At 41.0% G+C, this 23,625-nt stretch overlaps 1 protein-coding gene across 1 annotated transcript; it reads left to right on the top strand.

The window, feature by feature from the left end:
* The first annotated feature begins 2,051 nt into the window (after positions 1-2,051).
* Positions 2,052-23,374, top strand: LOC116495472 (multidrug resistance-associated protein 6-like). The gene is made up of 29 exons (XM_032197952.1): positions 2,052-2,491; positions 3,118-3,255; positions 3,479-3,604; positions 4,182-4,243; positions 5,020-5,151; positions 5,713-5,925; positions 6,311-6,488; positions 6,913-7,074; positions 8,156-8,248; positions 8,830-9,033; positions 9,626-9,772; positions 10,620-10,707; positions 10,994-11,063; positions 11,479-11,605; positions 12,080-12,256; positions 12,707-12,874; positions 13,918-14,101; positions 14,569-14,632; positions 15,301-15,418; positions 16,137-16,344; positions 17,382-17,692; positions 18,450-18,649; positions 19,327-19,453; positions 20,032-20,133; positions 20,859-21,005; positions 21,569-21,727; positions 21,965-22,131; positions 22,610-22,804; positions 23,225-23,374. The coding sequence occupies exons 1-29, from the start codon at positions 2,198-2,200 to the stop codon at positions 23,331-23,333; spliced, it is 4,470 nt and encodes a 1,489-aa protein (XP_032053843.1). The 5' UTR covers positions 2,052-2,197; the 3' UTR covers positions 23,334-23,374.
* The last annotated feature ends 251 nt before the right edge of the window (positions 23,375-23,625 follow it).

Raw genomic sequence — 23,625 nt, forward strand, 5'->3', positions numbered from 1 at the left:
CGGTCGGTGCCGCCCTCTGCCGGCCCGGCGGGCCCGCAGCCCTCCGGACTTTGCTCGGCGTCCCCAGCCGGGACGGGTCGGGGCCCCTCGGGTGCGGGACGGGGGCCCGGCTGTGTGAGGAAAGGCTCTGCCCGCCCCGGGCGCCATGGCGGCGGGCGGCTGGCTCTGCGGCTCCCCGGAGGGCTCCGGAGGGCTCGGGGTGAGTGAGCTTGGCTCTGGGCTGAGGCGCTGCAGATGTACATGGGCGACGTGTGGGTAACGGCGGGCTCTCAGGGAGGAAGCTGTCACTGTGGGTGAAGGCAGCTGGCGTTATGAAATCTTCGTCTCCGAGGGATATCTGCACCCACATGCAGAATGATCTGGTGATCTGGTTCTCTGTGCGGTTGGAGTAAGTTTGGTGAGAGGTGTGCGGGCGTGAGGTCCGACTGCGCTGCTGGAAGGGTGTGCAAGTAGCCTGTGGTCCGTGTATTGTCCTCAGGAAGTGTCTGCTGAGCAAACCAGTACAGCAACAGCTTTAAAAGGGCACCGATGAGTTGATCAGTCCAGGATCACACAGATTTCCATTGTCAGGATTAATAAACTCCTATAATAACTCGTGAGCCGTTATCTTCCTAATTTCATCTAGTGATTCCTTTCACCAAGCCTTGCTTGGCATCACATTCTTTACATAAAGGATTTGGGCCACCTCTGCAAGCTGCTGCAGAAAAAATACACTATTTTACTCAAAGCTGGAACAATCATGTCCCAACCAGCCCCACCTTCTTCTCCAGCAAAAATTGAGGGTCAAGGTTTTCCCACTTGGCTGCTTAAACTTTGGCTTCAGATTGCTTTAGGAGCACCTAGTAAAATACACTTCTCGGACACAGAGTAGCTGCAGGTTCCTTGGGAATCAGGGTGAGCTGTAGACATGTTGAGTACCTCTGAAAAAACAGGTCATTGTTCCTTCTGTGCTAATAGGTCATGTAGGAATGCTCCTTTTGCCACACAGTTTTGGAACATGTTACTCAGTGGCTCTTTTGTCTCTTATGTGCACAAGTACCAGAATCTCTGAGGCTTACTTGGCAAGTAAACCAAAGCCTGCTTAAAATACCTGAGTGACCCTGACTCATCTGAACCATGTTCTTGTACAGGTCCCTGATGTTCCTGGCAATTACCTGGTCCCCTAGATCTGTCTGGATGGAGTCTTTGCTGTAAATTTAAACCAAGTGCTTTGAGTCTTCCTTCTCACATGTCCATCTGCAGTTGCTGCATTGTTAGTTTTATTATATTAACAGATGAGATTCAACTATTTATTCAGTCAGAAAAAATATTAATGGATTATAAATACAGCTGGGGAAATGCAATTGTGATGCAGTTAATGCTCTGGGACACTTCTTTCCTCCTTATCTCTACTTCACCAGGCATTCTATACTGACCACTCTTATGGTTCCCAAATGCTGATAATCTTTTTGATTCCAAAATTATTTTTTCTCATTTCACATTCAGTAACTTAAATTTCCTCCTTTTTTTTTTTCCTTCTTCAGTTCTGACGCATGATGTCTTTTCTTTGGCATCTTTCACTTTTCAAACCTTTTTTTTTCCTTTTTCCACCTTCACTCCCTCCAAAATGCTACTGCTGATCTCTCCCTCCTTCTTTCACCTGTGGCACCTTACGGTTCTCCCGCAGCTCCTCGCTTGCCAAATGTTTTTTACATTTGAAACCCAACGTTAAGTTCCTCTAACATTAGGCTGAGTTGGAGCATTAGCAACTTGCATTAGCTGGTGAAATTCTGCATACATTAGCATTACTGTTTCAATTCTGTGTTGCTTTTGTGACAGGACTGGAACCAGACATGGCACGCAAAGACCCCAAGATTTACCTGGTGCTTTGAGAAGACAGTCATTGCTTGGATCCCCTGTGCCTATCTTTGGATCAGTTTTCCCTTCTACTACATGTATCTTCGATACAAAAACAAAGGCTATATCAGGATGTCCCACATCTTCAAAACTAAAATGGTAAAGGAGGAGGATGGGGTTTGATCCTAGCATTATTGCAACTTCGATGCAGAACTTAATTTTTCTAAATCATTAACTCTTTTCTGATGACCCACCTCTGTGTTTTCTTTGACATTTACCCAGTCAGATAAAGTCATATCAGCACAAATCAAGTAAATCTTTAGGAGTAACTGTCACAGGATCTTTCCTTTTATACCCTCATATGTTTTCTTACTGCTTCCCATCATGTTCTCTATCCCATATCTGCTCTTTCACCTCTCCAGTCTTACAGCCCAGGGTGCTTGGAACAGTCAGTTCAGTGGATCATCCCATCATCATTTCACTCATCATTTCACTCTATTTCAACATGTGTTTGCTGTCTCTGCCTCAGGTCCTTGGATTCCTCCTGGTAATGCTGTGTTTTTCTAATGTCTTCTTTGTACTATGGGAAATAAGCCAAGGAATTCCACGGACTCCAGCATTCTTCATTAGCCCTGCAGTGCTGGGGATCACAATGGTAATTCTTCTTCTGTCTGTGTGTGGCCCGGCTTAGCCCTCCTGGGGCAGATCTCTTATTTCCCATATTTCTCAGTGTCTTTGAGCACAAAGATAGCTGATGGGGAATAGAAGGCTGGAGCCATGCTTTATGAACTTGGGCTGTATGAAGCAGCAGGGGACTGGAGCTAGAGCAGTGGATCTACAGCTACATTACATAGTCCTGTGGGTTGAATATGCCTCAGAAGAGCTGAAGCAGCAGTAATGCCTAGATAGCGGTCTCAGAGCAAGATCCAGTTTCCGACAACCACAGTATGTGATTTAGTATGGCTGGTATCATGATGGGATTTCTATTCAACTAAACGCCTGCCTTCCCTTCTGTCATTGCATCTTCATAGTCTAGAGTCTTCTAGCTTGTTGGCCCAGTTGTGGTTTTACTACTTGCTCTTTCAATAGTGACATTCCGCAGTGCAAAATTGTGCATAATTCCTTCACAGTTTTAGCCGTTTAGGAACAATACTTCAGCTCTGAGCATCTTGAAATATTTGGACTAGAAACTAGTTGATTTTGCTTTATTGTGTTCATTAATTTGATAATAATGTTTGGCATTCCACTACCAGCTATTTATATATTTCTACTTCCTCACAGATCCTTGCCATGTTCCTTACCCAGGCGGAAAGAATGATGGGCATCCAGTCCTCAGGCATCTTGTTGATATACTGGCTGCTCTCATTCTTGTCTGCAGTTGTGATGTTTAGTTCCAAAATCCAACATGGCCTGGAAAGAGTAAGTGAAATCATGTGGCTTTAATACGCAAGGGTATGAAGTCTCTCAAAAATACAGCTCTTTTTGCCTCATTGATTGTGAGGCAAAGAACCAAATTCCTTTCTTAAGATCTGTGCTGAGAAAACTGATGGATGACTCTTTGTCATCTCTGCTTATGTTTTCCCTTTCGATGTAGTGTGGTGAAGAGTTTTTATGTCATTCTCAAGAGCATTCTGTTTCTTAGGGCTTCTTGGAAGACCCTTTCCACCATGTTGCAACTTACCTTTATGTTAGCCTGGTGTTTGGTGAACTTGTGTTATTCTGCTTAGTTGATCACCCTCCCTTCTTCTCAAAAGCTGTCAACAATCCAGTAAGTATAATGTAGCTTTTCATGATGCTTTGTATCATTGCTCAAATAGGAATTTAGACTTTGGGGGATATGCAGAAACATGATTATCTGGAAGATGCAAAATGCATCGTTCCATATAAAGGCCAATGGTTTTAAAAGGTAACCAGCTGAATTTGGGATAACCACTTTGCCTCTCTATGTATCTTTTGAAAAAATAACGACCTTTTCGATCCACACTCATGTTTGTTTTCACTTAAACTAGTATAGGGCTCATTTTGCTTCTCCATGGTCTTCTGTGCAGCAGTACATTCCTCTGCCTGACATATGAGTATGGCAGAGCTCTGTGCTTCAGAAAGTAAATGTCTGAGTAAGAAAAATAATATTCTTCCTTCCTCCATCTGAGAAGTTATTCAAAGCCTATTTCTCCAAAGTCTCCTGATCCCATTGATCCTCCTCAATACATTTACACTGTCAGAGGCAGTGAATGGGGGCTGGGTAACTTTTTAATTGTTTTTTCCTTGGGGAGTACAGAAGAGACATCATTGGAAGCACACTCTCTTCTCTATATAAATATCATCCATGTTTTTCTTTCCATCAGAATCAGTGTCCAGAAGCCAACAGCTCTTTTCTGTCCAAAATCACATACTGGTGGTTGTCTGGGTAAGAAAACATAGAAGACATGGTTTTGCTAGAACATGAGTTAAAACAGCAGCATAAGAGGGTGTACATGAGAACCAGTCAGAAGCATCTCAGCCCCCAAGTTAACTTATGTAGTGAGGATTTAACTTCCTTCTCTGGGGACTTGAGCTATTCTCACGAGATAAAATTATAAAAATTTAGCTTACTATTTTAAAGCACCATTTGAGATTCTGGATAATACTCTCCCTGCTTACAGCAGGCTTCCAGTGCCTTCTTAATCTTTAAATAGGCTTCAGCAATCTCAAAAAATCACTGTACACCAACCACACTCCTATCTGCCTGCCAGACCTTCTGTAACAAATGCTGGTCAGAGAGAAAATACTGGATGAGGATATTGGTCTAACCTGCTGCTTAGTTTTCAGAAGTAAAATGATGACATACCTTCACCTAATGTCAACTCTGGTAATGCTTCCTCTGTGTCACTGAGCCACAGAGTAAGTTAAGCTGAACTTTGTCCCCACTGTCCAAGACCCAACTGTCAGTATTGACTAAAATAGAATTAGGGCTTACTTGGAAATCACAATTCTGTTGACAGAAGATAGCATAGGGATTTAAAGCAAAACTGCTGCTCCTAAATGCTCATATTTATTCAGGGAAAGGATATTCCTAAGTAGCGTTTATGGAAGTCCGTATGTACTCACTGTGGAGCACTAACTTAAAGCCCACCTGTTTTGAAAACATTACACCTGCAACAAATCCTTCTGCACTTACCTTACAGCTGTCTGTGTGTTCTCCAGGCTTGTCTGGAAAGGCTATCAGCGGTCCTTGGGGGTGGATGACCTGTGGTCAGTGAGGAAAGAGGACTCCTCTGAAGAAATTGTTACCTGGGCTGAAAAAGAGTGGATGAAGTATCATAGCAGAACCAAGCAGTGAGTACTTGATCTAGAGAGTGTGTCATGGATTCAGCTGGGCAGTTTCTTTCTCCTCTAAATGATGTAAACAAATACGCTCACAGAGGCTGACATGTCATCTCAGAAGAAGCTTAAAGCCCTCCCGTTTCCCACAATGTGCTAGACAGACTGCTTCAGTACATTCTCAGGTTCTGAATGTAAGCTTTGTTGGTGTTTCTGATCTGAACAAGGTAGAAATCCCACTGAATTATTTTTCTGTTAAATTCAAAGGGTATTCTACATAAAATCTGAGTAACTCTCTGCTATGAAAACTTAGTTCACTTCTTCACTCTTTGATGAGTGAGCACTTAGTGAGTTCCTTTGTGCAAAATCACATTTTAAATGTTGAAATCTGCTGGAGAACACCTTTAGTTCCTGGAAGCTTGGAGCTATAAGATTCTTTTGAGAGGGGACGTTTTTCAATGTGCATTTATACTGGACATGGCATGAGATGCACTTTAGGATATTTAATGATTTTTTGAAAACACAAGATCCTTAATCTTGTTCCAGTTACAGCTAGCTTTTCCATTGTTTCTTTAGAAACAAGGAGTCTGCTACTTTTAAAAAGGGTCAGAAGAGTGAAACTGGTACAACAGAAGCTGAAGAGACAGAGCTTCTACTGCAGTCAGAGCACAATCAGAGCAGGCCCTTACTGAAAGCATTTTGGAGCATGTTTGGAATCTATTTCCTTCTCGGCACCCTCTGCTTAGTTATCTGTGATGTCTTCTTGTTTTCCATCCCAAAGATACTGAGGTATGTGAGTATTTAGAATTTATTTCCCAAAGGAGACAACATATGTACAAGATTGCTGCATACATGAGCACACAGAGATGTATATGCCAGCACTCACAGAGCTGGATACACAGACACTTTTGAAGTCTCTGATTATTGTTGAAAGGAGCTGGATTATCATTGGTGCTAAACTCACAGTCAATTCAGTGAAAAAGACATCACTGTCTAAAGCAGTGCACACCCTCTCCATTGCTGTAGAAGATACTTAGCCCTCTGTGCATCTATTCTACTATTTTACTGACAAAGATCAGCTATAGAGAATACAGAAAAATCCCTGGTACTTCTGCATTTCTGATATTTCATCAGTTAGACATGGATTCATCAACATTTTGCTCCTGTCTTGCAGCCTTTTCCTGAAGTTCATTGAAGATCAAGAAGCCCCTAGCTGGCATGGTTATTTCTATGCCTTCATTATGGTCCTGCTAGCTTGCCTCCAGACTCTGTTTGAACAACGATATATGTACATGTGTCTTGTTCTGGGACTGAAACTGAAAACTGTAGTAACAGGGCTTGTGTACAGGAAGGTGAGTCTGTACGTTCATTTTCAAATCTTTTTTCCTAGCCCTACATTAGTAATTATGACATTGTTCTTAATATCAAGGAAGATATTACTAGAGAACTACTTCTAGCATGTAGTTCTGTGCTATATTCATCTCTGAACAGTGTGTGGGAGGTATTTTAGTATTTGTTTTTCAATCTTACCTCTAAAGGGAAAGCCAAGAAAAGGAAGCAACATAAGATTTCTTACATTGTAGATTATGGTTGGGGAAGGGAGTAAATTTTTCACCCTGAAGTGAAGTCACATATCCCAGGCAAAGGTACATTTTCATTATGTAGGATTTGACCTTTTTCTTTTTTTCCTTTCTTTATAAGGGAAAGAAAGTTGTTTGATTTTTAGATCAAAGCTGTTGTTGACTCTGCCTTTCCTTTATTCTCTACCCTATCTAGATCCTAATAATGTCAAACGCATCAAGGAAAGCAGTAACAGTAGGTGAAATCGTTAACCTGATATCTGTTGATGTCCAAAAGCTAATGGATCTTATTATCTATTTTAACGGGACCTGGCTTGCTCCAATTCGGATTATCATCTGCTTTGTCTTCTTGTGGCAGGTAAAATATGATGACGGTACCTATCGAACCCCTTCTGTTTTAGGTATCAGAGGAAAAAGGAGCTTTCAAAATTCTTATTAGAGCTTTTCTGGCCTGAACAACCTGAAATTGCCACATTTTTCTTAGCTGCTTAGCATGGGGCATTCACTTGCATTGTTAGAAGTTATTTTTATTGGAATAGAATCCTTACCTGATTCTTCAATTCATCTTCTTACCTGTGTATTCAGCATTCAGTCTCTTTCAGGGAAAACACTGGGAGTGTGACTGTTCTGAGCTGCCTGTTAATATTCTGCCTGAGATTCTCCTTTATCAGTGCTCTTTTCAACCAAAATATAGTTGCCCACTGCAGGCTCCAGTTGCAGCTCCTCTGCATGGTTACTAGTTACAAATAGCAAACTATTTGCTATTTATATAATGCTATATAAAATATAAAAAGTATATAAAATGCTATAAAGCATTTTATGTACAGAGTACATACCAACACTCACCTTTCTAGTAAACGTAAGCCTTTTGCAGACAGATGCAACTAAACCATGATAAATAAGCTCTCTGTTTTGGCACGCAAGTTATTACAAACCCAGATATCCAAGAGCTGTCCAAGAATATGTGGCATAATATAGTGCTGCCATTTCATTTCTCTAGTTGATGTAAATTCACACAAGATTGGTTATTTATGTCACAATAATATTTTGCTTTCTAAACAAAAACTGGTTTGGTTTTGTGTCACTTATGCCAGCCACAAGATGTCCTCCTTAACACATCCAAGAGCAGCCAGGAAGCAATAGATATTATTTAAATTGCAAAGCATGCTTCTGGATCTCTTTCAACACTAATCTAGTTCCTAAAAGGGAAGCAAATAAATTCAGCAGAGCATGATGACAGGAGTTACTCTGCTTGGAGAGTTAACAATCCACAGTGCTTAGGCAGCCCAACTACCAAGAAAGGCAAAAGCTGGACTAGAGGAAAGCCTTAGACTTGGGGGATGTTAGGCACCAATTTCAAATCAGAAGGAAGGTAAGCAAGGAGGAGTGGAAGACTTGTTTCTGTAATACCATAAGTTCTTCCTCTTCTCTCCTGACAGCTTCTTGGGCCATCTGCCTTGACTTCAATTGCTGTATTCCTTTTTCTCTTGCCTCTGAATTTTATGATCACCAAGAAGAGGAGTCATTTTCAGGTACATTTTGCTTCATAAAAATGAAGTGTTTTATTGACACGAATTATGCTAGGATTCAACTTTTAAATCTCAGTTAAAGGCTGCCATGCTCTCCCAAGGAAGGATGACATGAAACCCACAGCTACAGAACAAATCAAAGGCTGAGGATTACAGTAGGCATGTTGTTTAAAAAACAACAAAAATCATTGCATTGATTAGAGTCACTAACATGTGACTCTAAGAGATGGCTTAGTATGTTATGATGACCATGACTCTCTGAAGGACCACAGGAGGATTTAAAGCCTACAAAGTTTCTTCAAGATTAAACTCTTCTGCATGTTCAGTCTTTTACTTTGTGTCTGCCCACCTTTTCTGTTCTTGTTTGTACTGTCAATAAAAACAAAGCTCTGAAGAGAAAATCCAAGATATTTCCCATCCTAAAAGATGTATAAGCTAAAGAGTAAACACAGCTCAACTGCAGGGAAATTTCTTCAGAATTCATTGGCAGTGTTAAGGTGTGTTAGTTGTGTTTTATTTTCCAGAATAATTGTGCAGTTAAATATGCAACCTGCTAAGTGATAAAACTCAAACATTTATTACAGGAGGCCCAGATGAAACATAAAGATGAGCGGGCCAAACTTACCAATGCCATTCTTAGCGACATTAAAGTAATCAAGCTGTATGGCTGGGAGAAAACCTTCATGGAGAAGGTGCTTGGTATCCGGAAGCAAGAACTTAAGGCCCTAAAAAGATCTCAGATTCTCTTTTCAGCATCTCTAGCTTCTTTCAATTCATCAACTTTCCTGGTGAGTGACTCACCTTCCTACATAAAATGTGCTATTACTTCCATTTCTCTTTGTGGTCCTGTCTGGACAGATTTTTCCTGTTGGAAAGCTAGAGATAATGTCTGCCTGGAGGAGTTGGTGGTCTCACAGGAGGAGTTGAGCCCCAGTGGGATCAGCTGCAGACATTTACACTGTCCTAGCAGTTCCATGGACAAGTTACGTGGTCTGATGACATGTTCCAAGCAGATGGAGCCTGCTTTGTAGGAATCACCTGGAGATCTTCAACTACACAGAGTTCACAGCACAGTCAGTATCTGCACGAGCCACTTCTGTATATGCTGTTGCAGGTCAGCCATATGTGTTTTAAATGGAGAATGGCTGTGTTTTCACCTTACTGCGACTGCAGCACAAAAACTTCCTTAAAGGAGAACAAACATCAAATGGTCAGAATTGGTTTTGTCACCTTCACCTATGATATTTGCAGGCCAGTGGTATCATGTATATGGATGATAGCCTGGGTTCCAGGGTATGTAGGAAGGGACCTGCCACCTTTGAATCATTCTCTTTTCCCTGTCTGAAGTAAATGGTTTGCTTTTTCTTTGCTCCTTTCCAGATTGCATTTGTCATGTTTGCTGTCTACACCCTGGTGGATAACACACACATCCTGGATGCTCAGAAGGCCTTTGTATCTTTAACACTGATCAACATCCTCAACACTGCACACTCCTTCCTGCCATTCTCCATAAATGCTGTTGTCCAGGTTAATTGCAGGATACGTTTTCTTTTTTTTTTTTTTTTTTGGCCACAACTGTTTTTTAGATACCACCATTGAAAGGTAAAGGGAGGGATTTCTTATGGCTTTGAATTTCAGGCCAGCTATTTAATTGCTATTGTAAAAAAGCAAAGTGCAAGGAGTTTCAGCTAAAGGTACTTTAGAAGTACTGTTTTTCAGAAAGGTTGATATATTGACAAAATAGTCACCAAGAATAATTCTTAAGTCTTTTAGGGCCATATAAACGTCATATGGTATAAGGCAGAGACTAATACTTTTTTGGTGGGCAGTATCTGGGATTAAGCTCTCTTTTAGAAGCATTAATTACCTGTTAGTCCTGTATCACAAGCACCATTAAATCTCAGACATGTTTCCAGTTCTATTTTTAATCACAGAGATCAGAACAGATGGGGCAAAATCTCCATGGGAGATCAGAGGAACCTTGCTAGCCCAGGCCAGAGAGAAAAGCAAGTCGTTGTTAGTGAGAAATTGGAAAATTTTGCTTCTCTCTTGCACCACAAGAAGACTGTCATGATTCTTCATATACAGGAGCAATCACTGGGAAAATTGCAGGATGAATTTGGGAAAAAAAGCAGCAATTTCAAGCATTTGAACAGAAAATACATGGAAGAACATGGCTTTTTTTTTTGTTTAAGTGGAAATAAATACAATTAACTTAGGGAAGAGCTGCATTTGTCCATCTAAGCCTACATAGCATCTGCAACATAGCACCTAATTAACAGTCTTCAGTGGGTTTTCAGGTTGAGTCTTACCTTCTAGTTGTCCTCCCTTTCTATTCTAAATCTTACCGTTTTATGTGCTTCTTCATTTTCAGGCCAAAGTTTCTTTAAACCGCTTAGCAGCTTTTCTGAATCTGGAAGAACTGAATCCCGAGAGTTCAAACAGAAACACTTCTGACTGTGGTGAGCTTCTGTCTTAGTGTTGTCTTACAAGAGGAGTAGCTTCCATTGTTTAGCTTCCACAATGGCGCCTACCACAGTCAAGAGAGAAAAATGTTTGCCTTTTACCATCACTTTCTCTCTCAGGCCTATTCATTTCTAACAGTGAAATCTAGTCTGGTAATTAACCCTTCTTTTGATAATTGAAGTTCATTTTATATAAATAAAAGCACATACTGAAACATAAACAGGGATGTTTCTATACTTACTTTTGAATTTCACAAGTGTTCTTTTTCTCCTTATATCTTAGTACAGGCAAGTATCACCATAAGAAACGGAACATTCTGCTGGAGCAAAGAAACGTCTCCTTGTCTTAGAAGGTACAGCCGTAACCTTAGTCATCTCAGTTCTGTAGGTTAGGGTGGGTGCTAAATGAAAGAATTCTTCACAGCCCAAAGTGAAGTCAGTGTGGAATATGTACAAGTGTCTGAGTTTGCTTCATATTTAACACTGAATTCTGAAAATTAAAAAGTCAGACAAAATGTATTATTGCTTTTACACCTGTCTTAATGGGAACACAGAAATAGGAAGGTCTCTGTATCTGAATGTTGCCTTCATATGCAGAGACTGTTTTCCTTACACAATTTGTTGAAACATGGAATTACACTAATGTAAGTGTAAAAAAAAAAAAAAGTCAGCATAACTACAGCAAGAACGTTGCTTGTTTTCTTTTCAGAAAATGTATCTAAAAGGTGGTCAAAGACTGATTGAGGTGGGGTGCTCTTTTCTCTATAGGATAGATCTTACTGTGCCCCAAGGCTCCTTGATTGCTATAGTTGGCCAGGTGGGTGCTGGAAAATCTTCCTTGCTGTCAGCATTACTTGGTGAGCTGGAACAGATGGATGGCTGTGTGACTATGAAGGTAAATTTTTCCCTTAGCATTTGCTTCTAATTAGGCTATCTTCAGGAACAGTAAGGTATCAATGAAGTCATCAGATATACAATGAAAACCTACTTAGTGCTGAACTTTTAACAAAATTTATAGTGTAGCAGCCTGCATTTAGTCATCAAGAGGTGCTTAAGACCTGCCAGATGAGCTTGACCTGTGGGAATGGGAATCGGAACAGGATTTTGGAGAGCCAGTTCCATTTCCCACTCTAGCAGCGAGCTGAAGTGACATTATAGTAAGTAACATCACTTGAAATTCTGTTTCCTCCTCTGTAAGACAGTGAGGGTGCGATCCTTTTATTTTGAAAAGGGCTCAGACCATTAAATGGTGATGATCATTCCATATTTTTATAAAGCTAATTGGGGAGGGGTTTTCTTCAAAGACCGGTTCCCACCTGTCCACGTTGTGCTTATCATTGGTAATATTCTTCCATTTCCATTTTTATAGGGCACAGCAGCTTATGTTCCTCAGCAAGCCTGGATACAGAATGCTTCAGTGGAAGATAATATTCTCTTTGGCAATGAGATGGATAAAGCATGGTTTAATAGCGTGGTTGATGCTTGTGCATTGCAGCCTGATTTGGAGAGCTTCCCAGCAGGGCAGAAGAGTGAAATAGGCGAGAAGGTACTGGCCCAGTTCTATGAAAAAGTTTGTCAAAATATGAGTAATGACAACTTCGGATGTCCCACTTAAAACAATGAGAAATGGATTAAACTTGCAAGAGGCAGGTGCTCAGGAATTTCTGAAAAATTGGGCTACAGCTTACTGGGGTCTGAAGCCCACCTCCTGACAGTTAAGTTAAAGAGAGATATAAGAGACGCTTAACAAGAGTAAACAAATCCAGGTCATTCTTGGGTCCCTGTTTGCAGGAGAGCAGAGTTGCTCAGGAGAAGATACCTCTGTCTCAGCATCTCAAGAGCCTCATTTCTTGGGGGGTGGGGGGCTAGGAGGGAAGAGGGGAAAGACAAAGGCACTGACTTAAAAGTAAGTCATAAACCATCAGTGTAAAATGGAGTTATGAGCTTATAAATATGTTGTAGCTTAGGAATAAACAGTGTCAATGCATTTTTACAGGGAATAAATATATCTGGAGGCCAGAAACAAAGAGTGAACCTTGCTCGTGCCGTGTACCAGAAGGCTTCAATTTACTTACTAGATGACCCCCTCTCGGCTGTTGATGCCCATGTTGGACAGCACATTTTTGAACACGTTCTTGGACCTAATGGCTTACTGAAGAACAAGGTGTGTTATAAATCCTGAACTTTAAGAGACATCAAAATCTATATAGTCATAAGGGCACCCCAGATGTTTCCAGTAAGGTAGGTTACTTTATCAAAGGCTCCCAAATTCTTTTTTGCTAGTCCCAGGTAGGTACTGCTGTTAGCAGCAATGGAAGGGGAGTGGGTAACCTCTGCAGCCCACACAGCACACTTAAGTCCTCCAGTGAATCTCACCTAGGTTGAATTCTCCTGAAAGACTACCTCCATCCTCACTCAGCATGCCTAGTTCCAGCTTTACTTCTACAGCAAGTCTGTAGTTCTTTTGGTCTTCTGTCAGCATTATGCTGGTGCCTCTTTGGATTTATTTCTAGTATAGTTTGGAAGAACTGTATTTCACTTCCAGTTCATCACATTTTACCACAATTTCTCATTCCATCACTTTTGAATACTTCAGTACCAACTTTACAGTTCTCATCACCCAACTGTTCATCGCTTCAGTCTCAGGATTCACCTTAACCTCTTCTCTTCCTTTCTTCTTTGCATTGGATGCATTTTGGTATTCCTTGTTTTTTCTCTGTTGTCAGGCAATAGAGATGATAAATGCGGGTGCATGAGAAGGTCTGGTGGGGCACCTCTATTTGTTTAATGATATAAATTAACTACAATTATTTTATTTGATTTCAGGTTGTAGAAGAAAAAGAGGTATTTATTTTCATCAGAAAGTCCAACTAAAACAGACGCGTCTGTGATTACAAATACCTTCTTTCATGAGTAGATTGGTTGCAGGTATCAGAATATAATTATTATGCTCAAACATAGAAAGACTGGCAAAGAAAGCAGGTATCAGATTTAAAATATACTCAAAGGGCTTGATTGTATATTAGAAACGTAGAACACACCAATTTCTTATTTAGGGAAAAAGTGATAGGAATAAACAACAAAAATATCCCCATGTTAGCAAAAATTACAGGTTCACACTGAGCACGTCTTCTTACAAGATAGCTAACTGCACCAGCCCAAGTGAGCAGGGGAACACTGGAACAATTTAACTCTTTCTTCAAGCAGACTCGTGTTCTGGTGACTCACACGATCAGCATTTTGCACCAAGTGGACAACATTGTTGTGCTGGTGGATGGAATGATCTCAGAAATTGGTTCCTACCAAGAACTTTTACAGAGAAACGGGGCTTTTGCAGAATTTCTTCATTCGCACAGTACTGCAGAAGAAAAGGCATGCTCTGGCTTTCCAGGTAACCTAGACAAATTGGAATTGTTTTTCCCAGACCTATCAGTCACTTGTTTCCTTAATATTATATTTAACTAACTGGGGGTCTGCTGCTGTTAACAGCTGGGAAGAGGGAAAAGAGAATAAAACAGGAAAAGCCAGCTGTAGATTTTTCTTTGAAGGACACTTAGAGCAGGGATCTCATCACAGGAATCTGTCGCTTTATGTGGGAAAATATGCCAGTTAAATGAGCTGTGTCATCACCTCAAAACTGGTTCTTGAATTAAGTTTCATCTTAGTAGGCAACAGTCATGCATTTAACATAATTACCCACTATATGTGCTGTTCTTCAACCTTGACTTTGATATTTCTACCCTTAGAAAGAATTCTTTGTAATGGATCTTTCCTCTATGTTACAAGTGTCTCAAAGGCTATACAAGACAAAATGGTATTTGTAAAGCACTTGGAGAAAACAGTGCATTTATTTCACAGCTATAGGAGACACCAGCAGCACTGTCACCTCTAGAAACTGTCCATCACAGGAGAAGTTCTTTAGGTAAGCTTCAAGCTGTCTCACACACCAAAGAACTTGCTCTAAGAGTCCATTAAGAGCCGACACAGAGTCTCTTAATGAATACAATGCAGGCTTGGGTTTGATCTTTAATAATGACGAACGAGCAAAACTCAAGACCGGCTAAAGAACTGCTTTTGAATATGGATGTTGTTCATATTAACATATTTCCCAAGGAGACAGAACTTGTCCTAGAGGTCAGTATGAGGCATATGGATACACTTACCTGCTGTTCAATTCCTAGGGGGGCTGTAAGGTCTGACTCGTTTCACACCAGCCACAGCTAGTGTATGCTCAAAGCCTCTGTTAATGGCTTCACCTGACAGAGCCCAGTGCCTGTGATATGTATGGACACCTCTTGGGGTCACTCTGGAGGATCACAAAAACTGCAGCCTTTGAAATAAGCATGAACAATGGGGAGATGGGTGAGGACAAGTAAGCTTCCTGAATTCCCATACCTTATTTGACTCCGGGAAAATGGCATTGCCATTGTAGGAATCATTTTAATGTGATCTAGAGAAGAAGGAAGGGCAGTTCAGGTTTACACTCCACCATAAACATACACGATGGTGGGATTCCCTGGATCTAAATAGGCTTTAAAATACTAATTGCCCTAGCTAAAATTTGAAAGAATTTTTGTTTTCCTTATGAAGCGACAATTCAGTCAAATCTGCTACGGGAAGGGAGACCACACATGCAAGTCAAGACACTACTGCTGCTGCAGCCACTGAAGGAGTATTAACCACAGGAGAGAAAGCTCAGCATGGCAGGGTAAGCTCCACACTTTCCTTTCAAGACAAAGATAAGTACCGTGGGTTTATTACTGACCCGCTAGCCCCCATCATAGGTGGGTCAGCTCACTGCCTAAATTAAGCTAGTGCAGCTTCAGAACAGTCAGCGGAGTTGTCCAAATTTGCCTTGTAATGGAGACAAAGTTACTTCCAAACTATTTTATGTAACACCGCCTATGTAAACTGTATCTCCCAACATGTGCCCTGATCTAAGCAGTGGTTTGAAAATAGGAATAATGTTGCAGAAAATACGTGATGGGAATGAGAGAGGAAAGAGTAATTTATGACCACTTGAGAAGAGAGAGCCTGATTCAAGAATTATTAGAACGGAGAGGGCATCCTGAGGCAGTCAGGGTGAGGCGGTAACAAAAAAACATAAGAGTACACATTACAAGGCACTTGTAATCTTGGATCTGGCTATAGGTTCTTGAGGCTGATGGGAAGGGGTGAAGAGGCACATCACTCTTCTCGTCTTTCCCAAGAGGTACACTTCAAAAGGCCAAGGCAAGGAATAATGGCTTCATTATTCATCCACCAGGAAAATAAGGAAAGAATTAACGTTTGCTGTAGCCCGTGACATACTCAGCAGATATGCCCTCATAAATCATTGTGTTTCAGAGCTGTTTTTCATTGCTAACATACTTAATCCTTCCAACCTCTCCATCTCCTTTTCTTTTTTCCTAATTGTTTCACTCTAGGTTAATACTTCGATTTATGCAGCCTACCTGAAGGCGACAGGCATACCGCTGTGTGTGTACATCGTTCTGTTGTTCATGTGTCAGCAAGCGTTATCATTTTTTCGCGGTTACTGGCTCAGCATGTGGACAAATGACCCTGTATACAATGGTACACAACAACACACAGAGCTACGAGTTGGAGTCTTTGGTGCACTAGGAATCATTCAAGGTTCGTTTAACTTGCTCACCTAATTCTTCTCTGTGTTTCCCATATCCAGGATGTTTTCTAATATAAACAAGTGTATGCCCACGGGCTCTTCACCTCCCAGGCTCTTGGCACCAGCCCTAAAAGTTTGGTATGGGACCTAAGGCTACAGGCTCAGACGCACAGAGAGGATTTCTAAGGGATCTGAACATTTTGAATGTTACTACTTGAAATTCCACCTCATGATGTACTAGAAGTGTTCTGTGCCTTTCAGCAGACCACGACCAATAGTCTTCCTCTGTAGTTCCTGCTGGAACTGTGTTTATCTGGACCAAAAACAAAACAAAAGAAAAAATCATCAACAAAAGAACTACGCTATCCTTATTTTTCCATCCCACCCCCTTATATCCAACATTTTCTACATTTTTCTTCCTCTCATCTCTTTCCATTCCTCCACTATAAGTGAATTATAACCAAGTGCCATGGTGGATCTTTTTTCATGTTGAATTAAGTCTTGGTTTAGGCTTTTTAACTGTAAAGAAAGAAAAAAAGAGAAACTTGGAAGACTTTATATTCCTTTAAACCGTAAAAAAAAATGCCACAACTATTTTGATCACTCTTAAAACTTGCCTGTTTTAGAGCAGAAATCAAATCTGAAAAGACAGCAAGCTAAGTAGCAGAAATTTGAGAGAGCTTTTTAGAAGTTCAAAAGAGCAGGAAGGGTTGGGAACCTTTCTGTGCCAACAGCAAATCTGTAGTCCAAAAGCCTAAAACTTCCGTGTAATTCAAAGTAGTTCCAGTCCAGCTCATTTTGTGAAGAACAGTTTCTGTGCATTTATGTTGCTGAACTCCTCCGCAATCCCAACTACCCTAGAGAAAGGCTAGTTTACCTTGCAGCTCTGAGGCTTGGCTTAATTGCTACCAAAGATAAAGGCAGCTCCTTTCACCACTATTGCATTCACGCTACGAAGTGAAAGTCATGATCTTGCAAAGGGAAACTCCAAGGTGATTGTTCAGACCCAGTAACACTGATTTATTTTTATTTTTTTTTAATATTGCAGCCATTTGCAGATTTGTCTCCACAGCAGCAGTCCTTCTAGGTGGTGTGATAGCTTCACATAAGCTGTTTCTGCAGTTGCTGAGGAACGTTGGTAGATCCCCGATGGTCTTCTTTGAGCAGACACCCATTGGAAACTTACTGAACCGCTTCTCCAAAGAGATGGATGCCATCGATTCCATTATCCCTGACAAACTGAAATCCTTGCTGGGATTTTTGTTCAACTTGGTGGAGATCTACCTTGTGATCATTGTGGCTACACCAAAGGCAGCGATGGCCATAGTGCCTTTGACTGTTTTTTATGCTGTGTTCCAGGTAGGATCTCATAGAAATGTATAGACAGAAGAGTAGCATGTCCATGACCTTGCAGAAAGCCTGCTCCCATTTCTTAGGAGCAGAGCCATGCAGAAACTATTTTCATCATCTCCAGTTGCATTTGAGTAACAATAACATCAGCAACATTTCCCATGTCACCTCAACCTTCCAAAGCACCTCTGAGATGCTTTTATTTTTCTATTGTCCAAATCAAATCCCACCTAGAGCTATATTCCTAGTCTCCATTAGTGTAAATAAAATCATATTAAAACCAAAAGGCACTTTTCCTTTTCTCCAGCATTGCTATGCTTTTTTTTTTTTTTTTTTTTTTAAATACAACCATGTATATGAGGCCGCTGCCCCATTGGACTCAAATGCTTAGCAAGGTAAGGCTAAACAGAAGAAAAAAGGAAGTAAGTGTGTATGCATGGCTCCATTCTCCATCAAGCAAATGGCAGGTCTACAGGAGAAAGTAAACATAAGTTTTGAGGCTTTGTGAGTTCAGAGTACCTCAGCTTCTTTACATTAACCAGCTATGGGGTTACTCTCCATGGCAACAGAAGATAACACAGGCAAAAATGCTACTGCACCTTTTAAGGGCATTGCCTGCCTGCACATTAGATTTTATAACGGTAGGATAGTACGTACTGTTGCACTCACTGAGCCATTTCTCAATTTTCTGTGGAGCATCTCTACAAAGGCATTAACCTTCTGGTCACTTCTCTTTCCATTTCCTTTTGTACCCCTTTTGTACCAGCACTTCTACGTCATCACCTCCTGCCAGCTGCGACGCATGGAGGCTGCCAGCAGGTCACCCATCTACTCCCACATTTCAGAAACTTTTCACGGGAGTAGTGTGATCCGTGCTTACAAAGACCAGGAGAGGTTTATTTTGAAGAGCAATTTCCTAGTGGATGAGAGTCAGAGAATATGCTTCGCTGGAGCAGTTGCTGACAGGTACAGATCTGGAGTGGAGAAGAAATGACAGTTTACTCCCATGGCCCTTGTGAGTAGAGGTAGCTGCTCTTGGGGTGTGGGTGGAGGTACTCAAAAGATGAGGTGCACAGTTGTTGAGGAGTTAAGGTAGTTTTTCACTTCATCACTCATATTACACCTCTCGGGCAACATTACTCCTCATCCAACTGATATACTCCATCTCTGTTGTATGGTGAGGCAGACGTACTGACACACAGCTAGAGGTATAATCTGATGTCCAAAATGCACAGCTCTAGCACATGCCTGATGCAGCCCATCATTATGTGGCAGAATGCTTGAGGCCTGTGGGATATGCAGAACCCATCATACAACAGATCCATCAGCCATGAACAGGTGAGGAGCAGCAGTGAGAAAGGTTAGACCAATTAACCCGACAAGCTATGTGCTAGCTGTGCTCACCCAACAGCCTTTGGATAGAAAATCCTAGCAGAGGTGATAGGTCAACCAGTTTGGACAGCCTGGAGTCATTCATGAGCTACAAAGGGGCTGGTTAGGAGCATCACGGCCACAACAAGAGCTTTGTTGTGCACCCTGTACCCTCAGCAGTCCCACAGCTGTTTTGCAAAGTAATCACAGGTGCTATGGGGAGAAAGTAGGAGGGTGCTCAGCAACAGTTCTGTACTGTCCTTCTCTTGCAGGTGGCTTGCCACAAACCTGGAGTTTCTAGGCAATAGCATTGTATTGTTTGCAGCACTATTTGCGACAGTTGGCAGAAATCACCTTAGTCCAGGAACTGCTGGCTTCTCCATTTCATATGCTCTTCAGGTAACTTAGCGGTGAAGTAATACCATGCTTGCCTTGCAAAATCAGTTGACATTTTAACTTCTGTTACCATTTCAATTTTCAGTCATGAATTCTTTCTGTAGCTTTCTAGACACCTTCTCTTACCAAACCCTGCTGTTAATGCTGAAGCCTAGAGCGTCCAGGGCACATGGCCCCTTAGAGATAATGAACCCATTAAACATATGCAGCAGCCATCTTTTTCCTTCTGCATCTGAATTCGTATTTAATTCACAGCATGTTTCAAGCAACTGAGGCATGTTCTTCAGTGTCTGTTTTATTTGCTTTTAGACTAGCTACAGAACAGCCTAAGAAAGTGACACTACCTTTAACGCCCAATCAGTACCATTTCAGAGGAAGCAGGCCAGGCTCTTTAACACAGTTTTATAACCATGGGGGCCTTATGAAAGTTTGGTTTTTAGTCTTTTAAGGGATGATTTCTCAAGTAATTAGCTGATGAGGATGTCCTTGTAAATAAACACTATAAGAAAGTTAACAGGTACCTTGTGAGCACAGGTCCAAGGTCTTTTATCTACCCTAACATTTGTGCTTCTTCCTGCTAGATAACTGGTGTTCTAAACTGGATGGTGCGCTCCTGGACAGAAATTGAAAACAACATTGTTTCTGTGGAGAGAGTGAAAGAATACTCAAGGACTCCTAAAGAGGTAGATAGCCAACTACTGACTTGACTAGCACAGGAAAAATCTCTGCAAATCAGATTTGTAACTTTTCTGTTCCATATGGAGAACCCCTCCTGTTTTTGCCCCTTTGAAAGACCAGTTATATTTCCTTTAAAAAACTGTAGCATTTTGATCCAAGTGACAGGTTGTTTTGTAACTTCTGATTATCGTATTTCCATGAGACTGTTAAGAATTAGATTGTCGTTAAAATAGCTTCACTTGGTAACACTCATGGAATGAGGCATATTTTCTGCCCATATTTGGAGCATGTATTTATTGTGCGTGTTCAGATCTAACTGTGTGATAACTGATGGCTGCTAAATAGCCTTTGAGCAATTAAGAATCTCCAGTGCAATCATTTCTGTTCTGTAATAGTTATTTCTCCATATGCTGACCTGAGATCCTACTAAAGGAGACTTTCTGTACATTCCATGCACATGAATCTTTTTATTGAAACACTCAGTATCAGAACTCTGACATGCAAATAAATGCTTATCCCTATTTTCAGTTACGATGACTGGGATCTTTGCATGAAGTAAAAAGCCAACGTGCAATATAAAAGTCAGCGGCCTTTTTCTCTTTTGTAAACAGTAAACAGATCAGTGCAAATTTAGCACAGATGCCTTCATAAGCTTCCTGTTTCAGTATGGCCAGCTCATTTGGTAATTTAAATCAACTTTATACACTGTTGATTGTGGTCATCTGCCTAGGCACCCTGGACTCTAAATGGCAAACTTCAAGGTCAAGTCTGGCTTACTGAAGGAAGAATTGAATTCAGAAACTATAGTTTGAGATACCGACCAAACTTGGAGTTAGCTCTGAAGTGTATCAATCTAACCATCAATGGGAAAGAGAAGGTAAGCATGAGCTTCCAGAAGAGCTACAAGTGTGAGCAGTGCTTTGCAGTGATGAGATCTGGGCAGATATAGTCCCTGTGTTACACCAAGGTATAACAGCATGTAAACAAGAATGCTGTGGTAAGGTATGAGCCCTTTTCCATCAATCACATAGCACACTTCTAGTGAAAAATAGTGCTTCAAGAATTGCTGCATGAACTAGACATTCTTCTGAGTGAAATTCCATTTCACAGAGTATTAGCAGAGTTACAGCTAAGGAATTTTACTTTGTAAATCTGGTGCCATAACAAGGCCCTGATCCAGCTTGTGAGTCTTGTAGCTATTCTTCCCATTAAAGGCTTTCAAGATTCACTTTCATACAAAACAAGTACAAATTCTAAATAATTCCTTTAAGAATGTAACCCTAGACTATGTGGGTCTTGAATAGCCCTAAAAATTTGATCTGTGTAGGGCTGTCTCTTTTCAAAGGCTATACACCAGCCAAGAAGAACGACATGACAGGTCTTTCCAACTATGGGAAATGATCAACATAAAAACCAAAAGGTTTCCACTGCACTTTACAGATCGGCATAACTGGAAGAACAGGAGCTGGGAAATCTACTCTTGCTCTGGGATTGCTGCGATTAGTAGAAGCTGCAGAAGGAGCAATCCTAATTGATGGACAAGATATTGCTCAACTAGGTCTCCATGACCTTAGAACCAAGATAACTGTAATTCCCCAGGTATGAAATTAATTTCTAGAATGCTTCAGCAGAGCTGAAAGTCGTAACACATAGTAAAGGTTCAGAGAAATTCTACGAGGGAGGGACATTGAAAGATTTCAAAGTTGGAACTAACCTCTATGCCAAGCTAGTCTCCCATCCAATATAACATTAGCAACAGATTTGCACCCAGCAGAGAAAACCAGAGAGCTCGTTTTTATAATTAATTTCAGGAGTTGTTTGTGTCTCTGTGCTCAGGATCCCGTTTTGTTTTCTGGCACTCTAAGAATGAATCTTGACCCATTAAACCAATACACTGATGCAGACATCTGGACAGCTTTGGAATTGACTCAGCTCAAGAACTTTGTTGCAGATTTGCCAGATCAGTTGGAATATAAGTGCACTGACAGAGGGGAAAACCTAAGGTACCTTATCTTCAAAAAGACAGTGGTAGGGTAGTGCCAGCTGGTGGGCTAAGAGGATGTCCTAGACAAGGAGTCTAATTTGCAATGAATAAATTAAATGGGAAGGGGGTGAGAGGAAACAATGGTCAGACAGCAAATTGCCTCATAATTGGCCTAATCAATAGCATGAAATCAAATTATTAAGATGCCGAGTAGAAAACTTTTGAGACTTAATCACTGTGTTGGCTTATGTTTGTGCAGTGCTTCGTGCACTGAAATCCTACTCCAAGTAGGGATCTTGTGGGTGCTGCAGTAATACACACCTTTCATTTCCTTAGCTTGTTTCATGCTGTTATCAGCAGTGCCACCAGCCTCAATCAGCCTTTCAGGGAAAGGGAACAATGACCCTTTCATTACTGTTTTCAAATTAATCATGTAGTCTGACCCCAAGGAAAAGTGACTGCTGCTCTTCATTTACCATCTTCCTTCTTACTTGCAGTGCTGGTCAGAAGCAGCTGGTTTGTCTGGCCAGAGCACTTCTTCAGAAAGCCAAAATCCTCATTCTAGATGAGGCCACAGCCGCAGTAGACTTAGAAACTGATCTTCAGATTCAGTCTGCCCTGAGGACTCAGTTCAAGGAGAGCACAGTGTTAACAATAGCTCACCGGATAAACACCATCATGGACTGTGACAGGTAATACCTTCAGCCACTTTCCTAACGAGGAAGGAAAACTCGGGCAACCTGTATGAACTAGACAAATAACTCAGTATTAGTGAACAACAATTCCATGTCTGTCCTTTTCTTGCTTAACGCTCAAAGCTTTGCTTTTGATCTTAGGTGTTTTTACATCAACTAGGCACCAGCAGTAGGTTAATCAAAGATTTCATGCCATATCATAACTTGTGTTTTTTTTAATGCACCAACAGCTAAACAATGGCTATAGCTCTTGGTTTCCTCTTAAAATCATACAGGTAAAATATACGTTCACCTGTAAAACTTGGTTGAATACCAAGCTAGTGCTGAAATTTATTTTAGAAATAAGTAGAAATCACTTAAGTTTATTGCTGTTGTTGGTGTTCCCCCAGGCTTACATGTCTGTTTTAATGTTCACAGGATTTTAGTCTTGGATAATGGCCAGATATCTGAATTCGATACTCCGGAACAATTAATAGCTCAGAAGGGACTGTTTTACAGACTAATGGAAGGATCTGGTCTTGCCTGACTGACTCATGGAATACACCGTAATGCCATCACCATCAGGAATAATTGATCTCTTAATTGAGTTATTACCTTGGTTTCATTCTAAAATGACAGGCGTGCCACCACATCTTGTTTGAACTATAACTGCAATGGGTAGATGAAAAAGGATGACTTGGGATACACGTTGTTTCCTTAGGAAACTTAGCAATTCCATTTTCATTATGTTTCCAGATACCCAAACCTCACTCTTCTGTTGAGGGTGAGAGCCAGAAAGCAAACAACTTATTGCTGTTACGGTATAAAACCAAACAAAC

Source organism: Aythya fuligula, chromosome 15 (assembly GCF_009819795.1).
Source record: "Aythya fuligula isolate bAytFul2 chromosome 15, bAytFul2.pri, whole genome shotgun sequence".
Lineage (NCBI taxonomy): Eukaryota > Metazoa > Chordata > Aves > Anseriformes > Anatidae > Aythya > Aythya fuligula.

Coding starts and splice junctions, on each gene's coding strand:
- LOC116495472 (XM_032197952.1), top strand. CDS start 2,198: ATGTTTTCTTACTGCTTCCCATCATGTTCTCTATCCCATATCTGCTCT. Junction 14,102..14,568: donor GGCATGCTCTGGCTTTCCAG/GTAACCTAGACA, acceptor TTTATTTCACAG/CTATAGGAGACACCAGCAGC. Junction 22,132..22,609: donor GACAGAGGGGAAAACCTAAG/GTACCTTATCTT, acceptor TCTTACTTGCAG/TGCTGGTCAGAAGCAGCTGG.